Source organism: Hyperoodon ampullatus (assembly GCF_949752795.1).
Source record: "Hyperoodon ampullatus genome assembly, chromosome: 10".
NCBI classification, from domain to species: Eukaryota; Metazoa; Chordata; class Mammalia; order Artiodactyla; family Ziphiidae; genus Hyperoodon; species Hyperoodon ampullatus.
The window spans coordinates 76,118,665-76,134,844 of NC_136923.1; the positions used below are offsets into that span (position 1 = coordinate 76,118,665).

The 16,180-nt window shown below is 37.9% G+C and overlaps 1 protein-coding gene across 4 annotated transcripts in view; it reads left to right on the top strand.

Annotated features, from left to right (window-relative positions):
- Nucleotides 1-16,180, top strand: part of RUNX2 (RUNX family transcription factor 2) — a gene marked incomplete at both ends in the record, with an annotated part of 211,258 nt that overhangs the window by 90,974 nt on the left and 104,104 nt on the right. For 3 of the 4 annotated variants that reach the window (XM_079712414.1, XM_079712415.1, XM_079712416.1), the window contains 2 exons: nucleotides 6,971-7,127; nucleotides 12,891-12,995. In XM_079712414.1, coding sequence (XP_079568540.1) covers nucleotides 6,971-7,127; nucleotides 12,891-12,995 — 262 coding nt within the window. The remainder of the gene's footprint in view (nucleotides 1-6,970; nucleotides 7,128-12,890; nucleotides 12,996-16,180) is intronic. The other variant, XM_079712417.1, reaches the window with a different exon arrangement.

The following is a 16,180-nucleotide window of genomic DNA, read 5'->3' on the forward strand; positions in this document are numbered from 1 at the left end:
TGGAAAGAAAGAGGAGTCCAGGTCAATTAGAGCTGGTTATCTCGCTATGTCTTGTATCAGAACAGAAATCGAACGAATTGTTATGGAAAGGGGATGTTGCGTTCTGGGGCAAGTTTCATTTTGCAGCTGGCTCAAGAAATGTGTGTGTGTTTTAACCGTCCCATTTCTCCTTTTATAAACCACTCATTTTGTAGGTTAAGCTTTTCTTCCTTGAAATATGAAAAGCTCAGAGTATAGGCGAATCGTAGAAATTTGGGTTTTCACATGAGAGATATCTTTTACAATTCATCCTCCAAGGGCCCAGAATTTTCTAATTGGCCTTATGTGAGAGCGGAAATTTGTTTCCACGCCCCCCCAACCCCTCAAGACACAAACAAACAAACAAAAAAACACGGGATGAAAACAGCAAATAATACAAATAAATAGATATTTTATATATAAAATGCCACAAGTTAGGGTATGAAAAAATTAAGGATAGGTGCCTACATTTTTAAAAGATGTCCTTTAGATGTCTGATGTTCTACATTCCGTTTGTCCTGCTAAACATGTTGAAGGTATAACTGTCTTGAACTATACTCTTACATTTATGGTGCTGAATTGATTCTGAGCATTAATATTTTGGATAGAAAGGATGTTTTTGGCATAAAGATAGAATACAATTTAGTTAAAGCTATTCTCAGATAATTTGGCTATCTTCTGGTTTTCTCACTACCACCTTTTAAAAATTATTTTAAAAATAAATTGCTTTCTCTGCTATTCATCATACTTATTTTTAATTACAGATTGTTTACTTTTAACCAGTAAACAAAACCATAGATAACACACGGCCATATTAAATTGAATGTTTTAATTCATATTAATTGAAAGTTAAATTGAGTTAACCAAAAACTTGACTTTCATGTTTTCCTACCCCCCTATCTGTGTTTAACAAAATTCAAATAGCGGGCGACAGCTGAGATCCACTCAGTATAGAAGTTTTGTCTCTGTCAAAAACATGTGTAGATATTTGGAACATCCAGATTTTGACAATATTTTTTTTGTTTTCATCTGAATGTTAGTGAAAACAACCTCTTTTTACCTTACTTTCGAGATAAAAGCCTGTGAGCTGTAGACTTTCTAGACTCTTGCAACATAATCAAATACATGTGCAAAGAAGAAGTAATATGAAGAAGTCTCAGTTTTAAAAGTGGTGACAGCAATTTGGCTGTCATATTTAGAGCTATGTGCAAAGTAAATTATAGTGTTGTTGGGTAGATAGCAGACAGGTAAATATATTTAATACAGGACTTAATTGTTGAGAAGTCTGGTATTCAAATCAATATAATATTTATTGAGCTCATATTTTATGTCCATGACACTGAGCTCAGCAAGGTAGAGAATCAGAAATGAATTCAGTAGACTGTGTTGTGATACGTTAACTTAAAACAGCACTTCAGAATGATATTGGCAATGTATTGTATTAAGACATGTCATGTATTAGAGTTGTTCATCTGATCTTGTTTTAGGATTATACGAAAGTAGTTAATTCATTTATACTCTGACGTGTAAAAGTGCAAAAACAACTTGTATACTTTAAAATACACCAAGCTGTTTATTAGCGTTATATTTTTAACAAAGTTCTGCAGTTTTGAAATGTTCAGTGCTCCCAGGTGTCAAGGAAATGGAAATAAATATTTTTAACCTTTCTCTCAGGTGTATCTCACTGAAAGCTTAAAATAGTTAAGGCATGCTATTAGAAGATCCCAGGCCCTTTCTGTCCTAGGTAATTGTAGTGATGAAAAAGCCATACGCAAATTCAGCTCATTAGTTAATGGTCAGGTAGAAATAGTGGAGAGAAAATGTTAGCCCTGTATCCAGTAGCACCCTTGTAAGTTAGGGGTCTGTCAGCATTTCCACCCTGAAGCCTGGTGTTCAGGGTTCATAACTCAGCTGCTTTAAATAGCTTCAAGCTGAAACACTATGCAGAAAATTTAAGTCCAGATGTATATTTTAAAGCTAAAAGTAGTGTAAGACTATTGCACTGTTTTAAGTTAGCAAACGCTGGACTATATATTTACCAGTATCATATGTTTTTCTGGCAGTGTTAAAGAAAAAAAAACACAGTTTTAGATATCTGATCTATTGCTCATAGTTAATTCTGCATGTTTAATGATACCTTTCAGTATTTGTCATAAGTAGGGTTTCAAAATGATGGAGCAATTTCTATTTGAAAATAATTTTTCAACATCATTGGCCATTTTTCTCTTCATAAGCAAGTATGCAGCTAATAACTATTTGACATAATGAGTTGTAGTTTCCTTACATGTTTAATAATCAGATTTTATGTTTGTGTCTTTTTGAATGTAATTATACCTAAATAAAGAAAAACAGGTTATTAAACCTGTTAAAACTTTGCTAAACCTACTATGAGTTGCCGTGCAAAATATGTAAATCGTAATAGATCTCAAGTTATGTAAAGACAGACACATTTTTGTGTTATGCCTTTAAATGCAATAAAAATTATTTAAAGTTAAAAATTTTAGGATTGAGTATATAAAACTTACTGGTAAGGTAATGGAAACAAGTAATTTTAGATGGAAAATAAATACTCAAAAATTTTAGAAAACTTATATTTGAAAACAGGCACGGTAAAATATCGTTCATTATTTTCTCCCCATTGGCATTGCTGTTTGTATCCTTTCAAAATTCCAGAATATCCATTGTTAGATGATCTAAACCAGCTTGATATATGGCTCATACATTTCTGGCTTAAATTGAAATAATTTCCATCAAATTTCTCTTTGACATGTATTTTAAAATTTATGAAATGATATTTTATATTGTATTTACTCTTTTCTCTACAGTTCAACCAGGTTTTTCTAAATTCTAAGTTAGATTCTAAGAAGTAACTGTAATATTTGTGAAACTTTTTGGTAGTTAAAGTTATCTTTAAATAATTATCATAGAAATAAAACTTTTCCTTTTTGCAATTACTCCCTTACCTCTCTTTGTATTCCAAAGAAAGATTTTATAAGATTCTATCTTGAAAAATAATTATATTTGTTTTGCTGCAAGTGCAATGTGCCCAGTGATATTGGTCTGTAAGAGTAATTGATTAGCGAAGACTAGACTTCTGTACGTGGAAATGTCATAGGCAATTTAAATTTCCATATAATAAGACCACAAAAACAATTTTAAGGGCCTGAGTTAATTCTCCATTGTTCCTCTTTCAGAGTAACTCACAGATTTAGTCGTAGGGAGTCTCATAAAAATTTTCAATAGCGTTTCTAGAGTTAAATATTCTTTTACTTTATTTTGCACAAGCTCCGTATCATGTGATTTAAATGCTAGTTATAATGAGGTGTGCTAAATAAAGGAACTTCTTTCTCTATTCTAAAATGTCAGGACACAAAATTACTTCCCTCTTCCCCATGAAGTTTCTTGAATTTGTAGATTTTATATGTTAAAAGCACCTAGAAAAATAACTGTCAAGTTTTCATCACAAATTATTCTTTGCAGAACAACTTTTTATATTGGGTAGTGTGGAAATGAACTTTAATGCGTGCTAACTCCTAACTAGTTAAAGGGTGATTTTTGACTACTCTCTACCCCTTAAAGTGTTTTCCATTGCTTGGGTTTGGTACAGATGAAATGTGTAAAAATTTCTTGATTCTTTTGGTTTTCTTTTAGATAAACACAGTCGAGAATCTCCAAGGGAAACGTTTTAGCTTCAGAGATCTACTTTTTGTTTAAACCCTCAAACATATAATTACACTTCTGATTGATATAAAAGCACATACATTACTTCTTATCCCCCCTTTTTTCCTCAGAAAAACATTAGGCAATCTGCTTTGGTAGAGTGAATAGCAGAAAGAACCAATATATTTAGCCATTAAAATAGAATTCAGCCATAACAGGAAAAGTTGTCACTATATCTTGTTAGTTAGCAATTTTTTTTTTCCGGGCCAAGTTGTAAGCCTCATAGAAGACTCACACATTTTGTGATGACCTATTTGTTTTGTTATTAAATGTAATGCATAAAACATACCAATATTTAATATTTAATTATACTGCTTAAGCAAAGAAAAATGGATTTATGTATTTCACGCTTAGGGATCTTTTCTTTTGTATTTTCCCATATTGAATCAATTTTCTTTTTCTTCTAACTAAAAAAAATCCATTATGTTAAAAATATGCAGTAAAATAATAATGTCCCAGAGCTCTTAAAAATCTTTATATTGGGGCAGATTTCTTCACTTTTTTTTAAATGAAATTTAGCCAGTCTGGAGTGAAACCTATCAGCAGTCCTCCTGTATCTCTCAACAACACCTAAAAATATCTCAGGACATGAAGTAAAGAATTACATATTCAATTGAACCCTTTAAGGAAGCTTATAAGTAAAAGCCTGTGTTGAGCACACAGCTGACTTGGAACAGAAGTTAGCCTGCTCATCTTACAAAAAGTACATGATTATAATTGTACTCTATACTTATATAGTATCTTCTACATTTTACAGATTTTAAAAAAATGATTTCCAATTTATATTGGAAAACAGTAGTTTCAGGAGATGAAGTTACTTGAGATCATAGCAGATGTGTAACAGAGGTGGGGGAGAAGTGGGGCCTCTTGATTTTTGGTGCATTAATTCTCTTCTAAACAGTACAACTTTTCTACCTTCATTAGTGCACTTACTGGTTCCATATTTACTTTGACATAGAAAGCCTCACAGCAGGTGTTAAAACACAATATGCTGAGTGTAAAAAATGTCAAACATTCAGATGAATACTGGCAAGCAGTCAGTTTTTGCAGTATTTCAGTATTTTTCAAATGTGCACATTTTTGGCATTGTGAATTCAAAAAGTTGAAAAGTACATTGCCCCTATCAGGGGTACAGCATTACCTGTGTTCAGCAGCCACTTGAGACACTAGGTCAAGTATGCAGGAAGGAAGTCATGTTCTCAAGGGATTTACCCTTGACCTGAGAGGCTTCTCAGATTGAATAGAGTAACCGTATATTCCGGGTAAAGGATAGTGGGCATGATTCCCTCTCTTCTGGGATGGAAAAAGTTGTCAGAAAACTAGTTTGGAGCAAGGGCATATTGCCGCTAGCTGAGGATGCTGACTCAACCTTTAACTGGTTCTCTCATGGACTATTGGCAGTGGGAAGTGGTGCTCTTTGTGGAGCTCTTTCATTTATTTATTTCAAAAGTATTTATCAAACACTTACTCTGTGCCAGGCACTGTTTTGGGAGCCGGGTGTATAGTGGTGAACAAGACAGATGAAGGCCCTTGCCTTGTGTAATTTCTAGTCTAATATAATCTGGACTCCTAAGAGGGAGTCTCATAGCTTTGGGCTAGCATATCAAAAGGAGTAGATGGGTCATTCCTATATGTACTTTGAAATGAGGGTCATTTGAGTCCAGTGGGATGCTCAGGAAGTGGTTTCTTTAATTTAAGGACAGCCTTAAGATTTTAAACTGAATAACAAAGTGCTAAAGAAGGAATGAAACAGCCTAAGAGAACAGTAAGGGTGAAAAAAATATTGACAAGTTTGTTTGTTTGGTTGTTTCCCTGGCTTGAGCAGAGGGTATAGTGGAGGGGTGTTAGGGTAGGGTTCAAGGGTGAGGGAAATGCAGCTGTAAAGTGTAGTGATAATGTCTGTTTCATCACATTGTAAGAAATCTGCTTTAATGAGAGCTACATACAAATTGTATTGGGAGCATGGAATTAAATGCTTTGGTTTGCCTTATGGACATCTTGACAAAGGAGGGAGTAGCAGAAGGATGAGGGTAATATTTGCCAGACAGGCAAGCACACATGGATATTGTCATTGGAGGGTAGTGGGGCTACTGTAGCCAGAGCTGTGGCTTAGTCACCACATGGGCATCTGGAAGCCGAACGAACAAGAGATGGAACCCATCTGAATATTATAGGATCCTGGAAGTTAGTTGAGAGAAAGGATGTTATCAAGGGGCAAGGCCTTAATTCATGGATTAAGAATAGTGTGTTTTATATATGACAGCAAAGACCCTGCACCGGCTTTCCCTTCCGGGCTCCATGTTAATCAGAGGCACCAATTTGCAAGTTAGTCGACCCTGGAGTGTGATCCTTGCCTTGCAGCAGTGAAAATGTTTATTAGACTCAAAGACTGATTATTCTGGATCCTGACTTGCCCGAGTTAATTGGCTGCAGGTTAATTGTTGAAGATTAAGGAGGCAAGTGTGTCATTCCAAGATGGCAGATGGGACAAGACAGAAGTTTGGCTAAGGGTGTATTTTCTATCTATACCACTCATTTGTCGGTGGTCATATTCAGCCTCTTATATATCTTTATCCTGTACCTAGACTTTAGGCTTCTTGATGGCTTTGTATATTCCATGGGTCCCACTGCAGAGTGGGCATTCAGTAGTTCTTTGCAGTGTGATTGAAAGCTGAATCTCTAGCTCAAAGTAAGGAGATGAAATGTAGTTCTGGATACCACACTATATTTAGTCTCCCCTATAGTCAGTAACTGTAAGGTTCCCCCTAAATATCTTCTCCCATAGAGCTGACCAGACTTCCTTTTTTTTTTTTTTTTTTTTTTGGCCTGTGATCTGGGTGAGACCACACCTCAGGGCGCTCCAGGCTGCAGACAGGCGGTGCCTTAATATGTACAATGCAATCTGCAGATGGGGCATCAGCTTTCCTTCTGTGGCATAATTCCTATAGACAACTTAACATGGGGATTTAATAAAAATGTACATGCATTCTGTGAAGAATCCAACAACAAATGAAGGAAACTTTTGCCTGCCTTTGGAATGGGTGGACCCTGAAGCACTGGTCTCTTTGAAGTGGCATCCGAACCCATATGCAGATGCCTCATTCCTGTCTGCCATTACTGGACTAGAGCACTAAGTCCTGATAAGATGCATCATTTACCACGAGACTATATTCTCAGTTTTTAAGCTTTTCTGATGTTCCATTATTGTTGCTGTGTTTCCTGTTTTATGTAGGTGGTAGCCCTCGGAGAGGTACCAGATGGGACTGTGGTTACCGTCATGGCGGGTAATGATGAAAATTATTCTGCTGAGCTCCGAAATGCCTCTGCTGTTATGAAAAACCAAGTAGCAAGGTTCAACGATCTGAGATTTGTGGGCCGGAGTGGACGAGGTAGGTCTCTGATTTTTAATATGGATAATGGAATAAACACATTAGGATCCTCTGATGAAATGTAGGCCTGTCTGTATTCAAATCAGTACTTTCTACCGAATAGAATTACTAAAGGTTTTCTTTAAATACGTCCAGATGAGGTTGAGTGTTTTAGTGAGTACTCAGGCCTTTTTCATTTGTTTTATGATATTGAAAATTCAAACAGTGTTTTCAGAAGAACCAGTTCCTAATTTCACTGGGTGTGAGCATATAAGGTGGAGGGAAGAACAGTTGGAAGTTCAAGTTCTGAGTTACAGGAGCCAAGTAACTGAGTACATTCAGTGGCAAAGGGCAAAGAAAAGGGAATGCATTGGATCAATTTCCTGGTAATATCAATTTTGCTCTAAGTTGTAGCAAGGACAGCAGCATAATGCTTTTCACTTATCACATATGTTGCCTCTATAGGATTTAATTTACTTCTATATGAACCTATTTAAAAATCATGGTTTTTTACAGAAGGCTTTTCATTCGAATAAGTGAATAAGGTGTTACTTATGTTAGTATGACTATGTAGATGAATGATCAGGACTCTAAATATTTGTACATTATTTAAGAGTTTCCACCATGCACACCCCCACTGAAATATTAGGAATCCATCAAAAGATCATGAAACAGAAAATAATCCCTTTTAGGGTTTTTATAGCTGTTTTATAAATGGGGTTAATGTTCTTAAAAAAGTCTCAAAGAAAACCAATATTTGGCTTTTATTTACTGATTCTATAGAGAGACTTTTAATCATCATTCATTAGAAGTATTATGTTCATTTATTTATTGATTGAATCTAATATTTCCATGTTAAGTATTTCGATGAGAAGAGAGAAAATAGACCACTTTAGGACTGGGGTGAAATAAATTATAAAGACCTATGGGGTGACTTCAACCCAGGTTTGAATTAGGAAATAAGAAGCATCAATTTTTAAACCATGTCCAATAATTGCCCTTTAGTTTGGATCAGATGTCAAATTATTACCATTGTAAAAACTTGATAAGGGAAGTTCAGGCAAGGCTGTTTCCGATGAGTAGTTTTAGTGTACTTTCTAGGAACAGGGCCAAGAAGTTGTACTTTTTAACTTAAAAAAAAATGATGCATGCTAATGAGATACTGTTACTGAAAGGTTTGAAATAAAATGAGGCTCAGAGCCTCTGGTAGAATCAAAACTCAAGGGGTTATCTCAGCATCAGGTTTAGTTCACTTTCATTAAAAGAAAAAAAAAAGACACATTCTGTCTCACTGTTGACTGATTAGGTGTGAAGTGTGTATGTGTGTGTATTCATTTTTTTTTTTCCTCAGTTACTGGTGCAGGTCCACAGTACAATGAAAATTTCTTTTTTCTAGTAAGGATCAAGAAAAATTTGAACATGATGATTTACCTGTATGCTCTGAGTTGCATCTTTCTCTATGTAATATTACTTTGTTTTGAACTAGAGTAATGAATTTTAGTATTTAAAAGACTGGGCGCTATACTTCATTTTACTTTACAGATAAAAACTAGTGTTTTCATTTATCTTGCTTTTGTATTATATAGATGCTCTATAACTTTTCTCTGATCAATTTGAGTAGAAACTATGGCAAAGTGATAGTGTACTTTGTAAACCCTCAACATATTTATTTAAGAAACTTCAAAGAGAAACAAAGGGTGTGCACTGTTTTACTATATTGGCTTTCTGAGTTTTGGCTGGTTTCCCAAATAGCAATTTTTATATTTAAAAAAAAAAGACAGACTTAACTGCTTGCAGACTTTTCACGCATGGAAGATGAAGAAAGCTTCTTTTGATGAAGTGTAATTATGTCCAAACAGAGCTGACCCCCTCCCCCTATATTTCTTATGATCTTAACTGAAGAAAGTAGGATTTTTCCTTTGAAGCAGCCGGGACTTGGTGGAGGATCTGAAATGCTACAGTTTGCTGCCAGAGGCAGGATGGAGAAATTGGTCCAGACTTGTCTTCGAGACTTAGATTGGGGGTGGGGGGAGCGGGTGGAGAGAGAAAGAAAAATTGATTTATCACTAATAATAGATTTTTATATCATGACATTAACATTATATGAAAGGAAACAGTAATATCAAGCTGAAATGAAGAGGAAAAAAGGACAGAGAATACTGACAAGAGATACCACTCTTTGAAAAAAAAAAATGGGTCAGTTCTTCAGTGGCAGGAAACCCTTTAACCTGCCCGTGTACCTGACCTGCTTTCTAACAGACTCTTTCCAGCTTCCTCTTTGATTTTCACACTTCTACATTTCTCTCAGGTTTTTAAGTGTGGGTCAACATGCTGCTACCATTGTATTTTTTCCCCAGCTATTTAAATTTTCTATTTCAGTAGCATTAAAAAATAAAAAAACACCAAGTTCCTCAAATGGTACAATTTTTTTCACTGGTAGAAATATAAACTCTCAGAAATTGCAAAGCAGTTTTTGATTTATAAGGGAGTCACATCACTATTTACTCTGGCATTATGGGTTATCCAGTGACCACAACTTTTATGAAGTACTTTGGAATAAAAGTAGAGCATCGGTGAAACTTGCATTAAGTGAGGAGTGGCTTATATTTTTAAATTGTCTTTTCCTTTTTTCTCCTTTATATTTTAAACAGAAGTATTTAAAGTGACTTTGGTCCTTAAGTTTTCTTGGTGTGTTTCCTCACTTTTGACATCAAGCATGTTGCTTTTAATTTACAAGCACTTCTAAGCACCTGCAGTGTACAGAGCATGGTACATTGTCAATTTAGGATACAATCCCTGCTTATAATCTTAACTTTCCTGACAATTTCTGACAGCCCCTCGGGCTAGGTTGGAATTGTCTTTCAATGACAGTTCCTATGTGTATCTCAGAAAATATATGACTTGAGGACACACTGCAGAACTAGTTCCTAGATGAAGCCAAGGATGCTACAATTAGTTGTCTAATGAGCGCTAGCTCCTTAAGAGCCTGCGTTTTTATCACTTATTATGGAAGGTAATAAACAATGGGATTTGGAAATTTTTTTTAAATTTAAGGAAGTCATGAATATGCATATAAACATTTGACTTAGGAAATGTATCACTGTTTATAGGGGGAAGAACAAATTACCTAATTGGGTGGAAGTTTCTTGAACATTACGTTCATGTTCCTTCTGAAGGGGCAATGAGAAGTGGAAGGAACCTCCTTGGTTTTTGTTTTAGTTGTTAAAGTACATCTTGATCCTTAGGATTTGATTTTAGAAGACCGCCGTCGGACTCAAATACTTGTTTCCTTTCCCCCAAACCCACCTCTTTTTAAAAGAGGTCTTTATAGAAAACTGGTTCTGTTTTGAACATTTAGATGCTTTATCTTGGAGGGTGAATTTTATATTTGGCTTTTGTTCCTACCTAAGGTGTTCCTCTGAATTTGGGAGAAGCATCGATGCCTTTTAATATCCTAAGTGCGTTGTAAAAGTCTCAAACAGCAACACTGTTAGAACCAGTTTATATAAACTCATGGGCAGTGTCTCTAGCAGGTTATTTAGAGTCATTAAGGACAATTGAGATGTGTACATCCTTGACTTATGAAGATTTGTGCCACAGATGACAACTGTCTTCCAAGCACTGCCCTCAGAGCCACTGATAGAAATGCGATCCTGACTCACAGACCATTGATCCAACCCAGAATGGATCTTTTTATGGTTTAATGCAAATTAACTTTCAATCTAGGGGTTCAGCCCATTCACTCCTCCAGAACTTCCCATTGTTTTAAGGTCCTGATCTGGATCCAGTGGCTTCCTATTCAACTTTCTAATCTCCATTTCTGTAGACTTTCAGTTTTCTGTGACTAGTTTAGACTCCTGGCTGCCTTATTCTTCTGGTTAGTCTTAATGTTTATAATAAATCCTCTGTTCCCCAACCAGACAATTAAATTACTTAAATCCATGTAACATTCAATATATAATGGCTGAAATACGATATATCAGTGACACTTTAAGAATAGATGATTTCATCATTCTGGCTGACATACTACATTAGTAGATTTATATTTGCTTCTTGGTCTGATAGAGCTGTTTGGGACACATGTAGCAATAAATTACCTATTAATTTCTAAAAATGTTCTCTGACAAAGTTAAAAGGAAGAGCATTAATTTTAGGGTCTGGAAGACCTGGGTTCAGGTCCTGATTTTTTCCACTTATTAGTTGTGTGGTTAAATTACCAATACTCTCCGGGCTTCGGTTTCCTCATTTGTGAAATGGGGGTGATAAACTTGACTGGGTAGTATTAAATGAGATAATGTGTATGAAGTGACTGGCACTTAATAGGTTTCTAATCAATATTCATTTTCCCTGTACCCCCTCCCCCTGCATCTCTCTCTTTCCTATTTTTTTTTTTTCTTGGCCAAAGTATAGCCAAAGAGACTTAAAACTATATATACAGAGTAACAAATGATATGTGTCTTAAACATATTTTAGGAACTTACGTGGTCTGGGTTGAAAAGAAAACCCATTCACTAGACTTGACAGCCAAAGACCTGTTCCACATTAAGCCTTGTATATAACCTGTTCCATATTAAGCTTTGAAAAGATTGCATTAAACTTTGCATTGCTACATATTGTTTAAGATTTGTGTTTTGATTTCATACCCTCTGCTTTCAGTAAAGGGAAAAACAGTCTCTGACCAAAAAACAAAGCAAAACGAAATGAGCTTCTTAAAGATCTGTCCCAGGAGCAGGCTAAATGAATGCTCTGGCCTGAGATTGCTGAATGTTTTATTGAGTCACTGCTTCACGCCCACCTCTTCCTGTCTTGTAACAGTTTGCAGTTTTGACTATCTGACATGACTAACCGTTGCAAATCTAACTGATTACAACTGTCAGTGAGTCTGGGTAACAGAGTCTGGTATCTTCTTCTGGAGAAAGCAAACATCCAAATCTGCTCCTAAACTAACCCCCCCGCCCCCCTCCCCCGCCGCCTTCCCCCCAACCTCTGTTCATCACCTTTAGCTCATTAATTTGAAACATCAGATGTAATATTTCGATGAAGTACACCCTGCTCTAAAAGCAAGTATTCGTATTTACATTGGGAGATGTCATGTACATTTAGCCAAAAATAAGTCACTGTCAGGGAGTCATTTCAAGATTGCTGCTGAGTGAGGATGTATGTTAGGGAAGGGGTGGGCAGGGAGGAAAAAAACTTTGTTCCAGTAATGATGAAATCATCATACCACAGGCACATTAAGGCCAGGACGGGAGACACTGGCTCCTGTTAAAATGATTCCCATAAGAACCTTCCTCTTTCATCTTCTCACTGTAGTGCAGTTAAGCAAATGAAATGCTAAAGCCATGTGAAGTCAATAGCATAATCAACAGTGATTTACTATTGTTCTCTCACGGGGTCATGACCTAATCCTAAATAAAGACTTCTAAAATTTTCTGCTTGGATGTGTTCCTGATGTTGGACAAAACTGAAGGGAAAGAGAACCCTCTTCAAGAGGTCCAGTTTTTGTTTTCATTACGGCTCTTGCTACTGAGCAATTCTTTTTTGGAATTGGAGCCTCCTTGCACAGGACTGCCATGAAGATGATGATCTTAGCACTCAGTGAGCTTGGCAACTCCCTAAGGTGGCCATCAGAGGGTTTCTCATTAGAATAAGGAGTCCTGACCCTTGTTGTTTTGTTCCCTCTTCAGCGATGCTTAAATGCAGTTTGGACATCTGTACTGCTATTTTTATCATCAGTACTGTCTTTTTATATTCACTGTGGATTTTCCCCTTTTCTATCTGCAGGCAAGAGTTTCACCTTGACCATAACTGTCTTCACAAATCCTCCTCAAGTCGCCACCTACCACAGAGCTATTAAAGTTACAGTGGATGGACCCCGGGAACCCAGAAGTAAGTGCTTGCCTTCCTACTGGAAATGGGAATAGAGTTTACAGAGACCCTGTGAGGAATTTATCCCAAACAAGTTAGTGCTATTTTCACATAGTTTCTTTGCCAAGTTTGCTATCTGCATATATTTTTATGAGGGACCATTAGGAGAACTTCACAGTTAGCAGAAAATCAAATTACACTTTTCACCTTTGCCGCAAAATTGCTAAGCCCTACATAACTTTGTGACTTTCCGTCGCTGTAATTTTTTACTAAAAATTCTGTTCATCCACTGGGCACAATAGACAAGGCAGAACAGACCCATGAGAGCTGAGGAAGAAAACAATAAATTGAAAAATTCTGAGCTTAGTCAAAAAGCATTTGCGTGTGTTTCCCATGGTCTAAGAATGAGTTTTAACTTTTTAACTCGCACACTCAGTTCCCTTTATAAAGAGCACACTGCTTAATTACGAAGAATTTATTTGCAAAGGCTAACTTGCTTGATTGTTACAACACTGTTGTTTGGTCTTGTTCTAGTAATGGCCATAGATAGTTTCTTTAACAGAGTCAAGCCATGTTTAAATCCACCTTGATTTATTTGTCTCCTGAGACATCTAGAAGGTTGAACCAGCATCATTTTAAGGCAGTGCGCACAATCCATTTGGGCTAATATCATTTTCCTCCTAAACCTAAATTAAAACAGGTTTGCCTTCCCTGCCCCGCCCCCATAACTAATTTGAACATACTCACCAGAGCAATATTTAAATATATTTAAGGATTAAAGATTATTTGATATATACAACATTAAAAATTCTATGCCAATGGAAACATCATACAGAACTCTGCTTTTGATGAGTGAATTCATTGGAGGCCTAGCCATTGTGTTTGGAGAGTTTAATTTGGTTTGTGGTGGAGGGACAGCTGGCAGAAATATTTGTTATATAACAATACACCTACCTAGACAGTGAGAGTGGCATAGCTCTTCTTCCCCTAAAACCGAGAGCAAAGGGCTGGTGAAGTTTTGCCTCTACCCCTGGCAGCCTGTCCTTGAGCGGTGGGAACACGTGTTGCCTTCCGCTCCTCTGGCCGCTGTTTCATCTCACGAAGGCTGACTGCTTGCCTGAACTAGGGAGGTTTCCTGTCTCAAAAGCCACTCTTTGAGGTTTTTCTTTTCTCCGCCTTTCATGTGTATGGCGTTCTTCTAGATTTTCCAACGTTGGGAGTGCTGGACCTGTCTGCTCAGTTTGAGAATGTCCGATTTGGCTGTGGCCACACACACATCTCTGGTCACCCCAAGTCTCTGGTTGTCAGGGCTAGTGGTCATGCAGTGCAGGTGAATCGATCAGCGCAGGGCCATCTGGCCTGGTTTGGGGTTTTGTCTGACTTTTCTGGACTGCCATCCATCTGGGACGATGCCTGAGGATGGAAGACATCTTCTAGCATTTAATCTAATTAGCCCCTGCGTTCCTGAAAAGGCAGGGGCATCCCTCTTAGTAATGCATAAAGCAGGATGGTAGTCTTTTAACATTTAACACGACTAATACTTGTCTTGTAAAGATGTTTCCTGCTGATCTCAGCTGCTTTTCTCAGTTCTTGGAAAAACCATCATTGTGTGTGTGTATATGTTTGTGTGTGTGTATATGTTTGTGTGTGTGTGTGTGTGTGTCCAGATGTTCACGGGTTGGTGCTCAGAGTTGATGGTTGGGAGAGGAAGCGGGGAAAGGTGGGTGCTGCCTCATTCTGAAAGTGGTGACAAAAGGGAGGAGGTACAGTAGCTTTGGGAAAGTCACTTCTCTTTCAAGCGAGGGTAGTATTACCTCATTCCCAAGAGGCTGTTGGAAGAATTAATAGTTGCTAGGTTCACTGCCCTGTGAAGGCAGAGAAGTGCTCTGAAAGCAATGAGGGTTAGGGGTAGAGGGGGCAGCTGGTACTTGTGTGACCTGAGTTCAGGCTTTGGGTGCTGCTGAGGGGAAAGCAGATACAGAAGTCGAGTGGCAGACCACCACCCTAGATCAGCCTGAGTAACATTGCTCATGATCCAAAAATATCTGTGGAAATGTGATGTCATTTGTCTGACATCACGAGGTGACTGGTCAAACTCAGTGTCTGGATGTAACGAAGGGTCTGGTATCAGTAACATTTTAATCCTGCAACCTGGGCTCTCTGTACTGGATTATTTCCTTCCGCCCTGCTCTTGGCCATCTGGGCACTGAATGTTTGTAAGTATAGCTCTCATCTCAGAGTCCGCCTGCCGATGCAGGGGAAGCGGGTTCGTGCCCCGGTCTGGGAGGATCCCACATGCCGCAGAGCGGCTGGGCCCGTGAGCCATGGCCGCTGAGCCTGCGCGTCCGGAGCCTGTGCTCCGCAATGGGAGAGGCCACAACAGTGAGAGGCCCGCGTACCACAAAAAAAAAAAAAAAAAAAAAAAAAAAAAAAAAGTATAGCTCTCATCTCAATATGGTTCTTTAATTTTGAGACTCCCAGGTGTGGAAAATGCCCAGGATTTTCAACTTCCTTCAACTGTGAGTATGATAGGATTTTGACTGATTTTCGTGTATGTGATGGTAAATGGAGAATCCTCTAGAACATGGGTTGGCAAACTTTTTTTGTAAAGTGCCAGATAGTAAATGATTTCAACCCTTTGGGCCATACTATCTCTGTCACAGGTACTCAGCTCTGCCAATGTAACGCAAAAGCAGACTTCGGGCTTCCCTGGTGGCACAGTGGTTGAGAGTCCGCCTGCCGATGCAGGGGACATGGGTTCGTGCCCCGGTCCGGGAAGATCCCACACGCGGCAGAGCGGCTGGGCCCGTGAGCCATGGCCGCTGAGCCTGCGAGTCCGGAGCCTGTGCTCCGCAACGGGAGAGGCCACAACAGTGAGAGGCCCGCGTACCGCCAAAAAAAAAAAGCAGCCTTCACCAATACATAAATGGATGGTTATGGCTGTGTTTCAATAAAACTTTATTTACAAAAACAGGTGGTGGGTGAGATTTGACACACAAGTTGTGGTTTGCCAATCACTGCTCTAGACTTCAAAGTGGCTTATTTTTTCGACCGTTAACAGAGAAGGACTTCAGAAAAAGGCTTTCCTGAGGGGAGGAAAAAAAGGCAATGAATGCAATTGTTTTAGCATCTTCTCCCACAAAATTGTAATTCTTTAAGTAGTGGTTGTCATCGAAAGAATGTACACCTATTTATTGTTGCAGTGA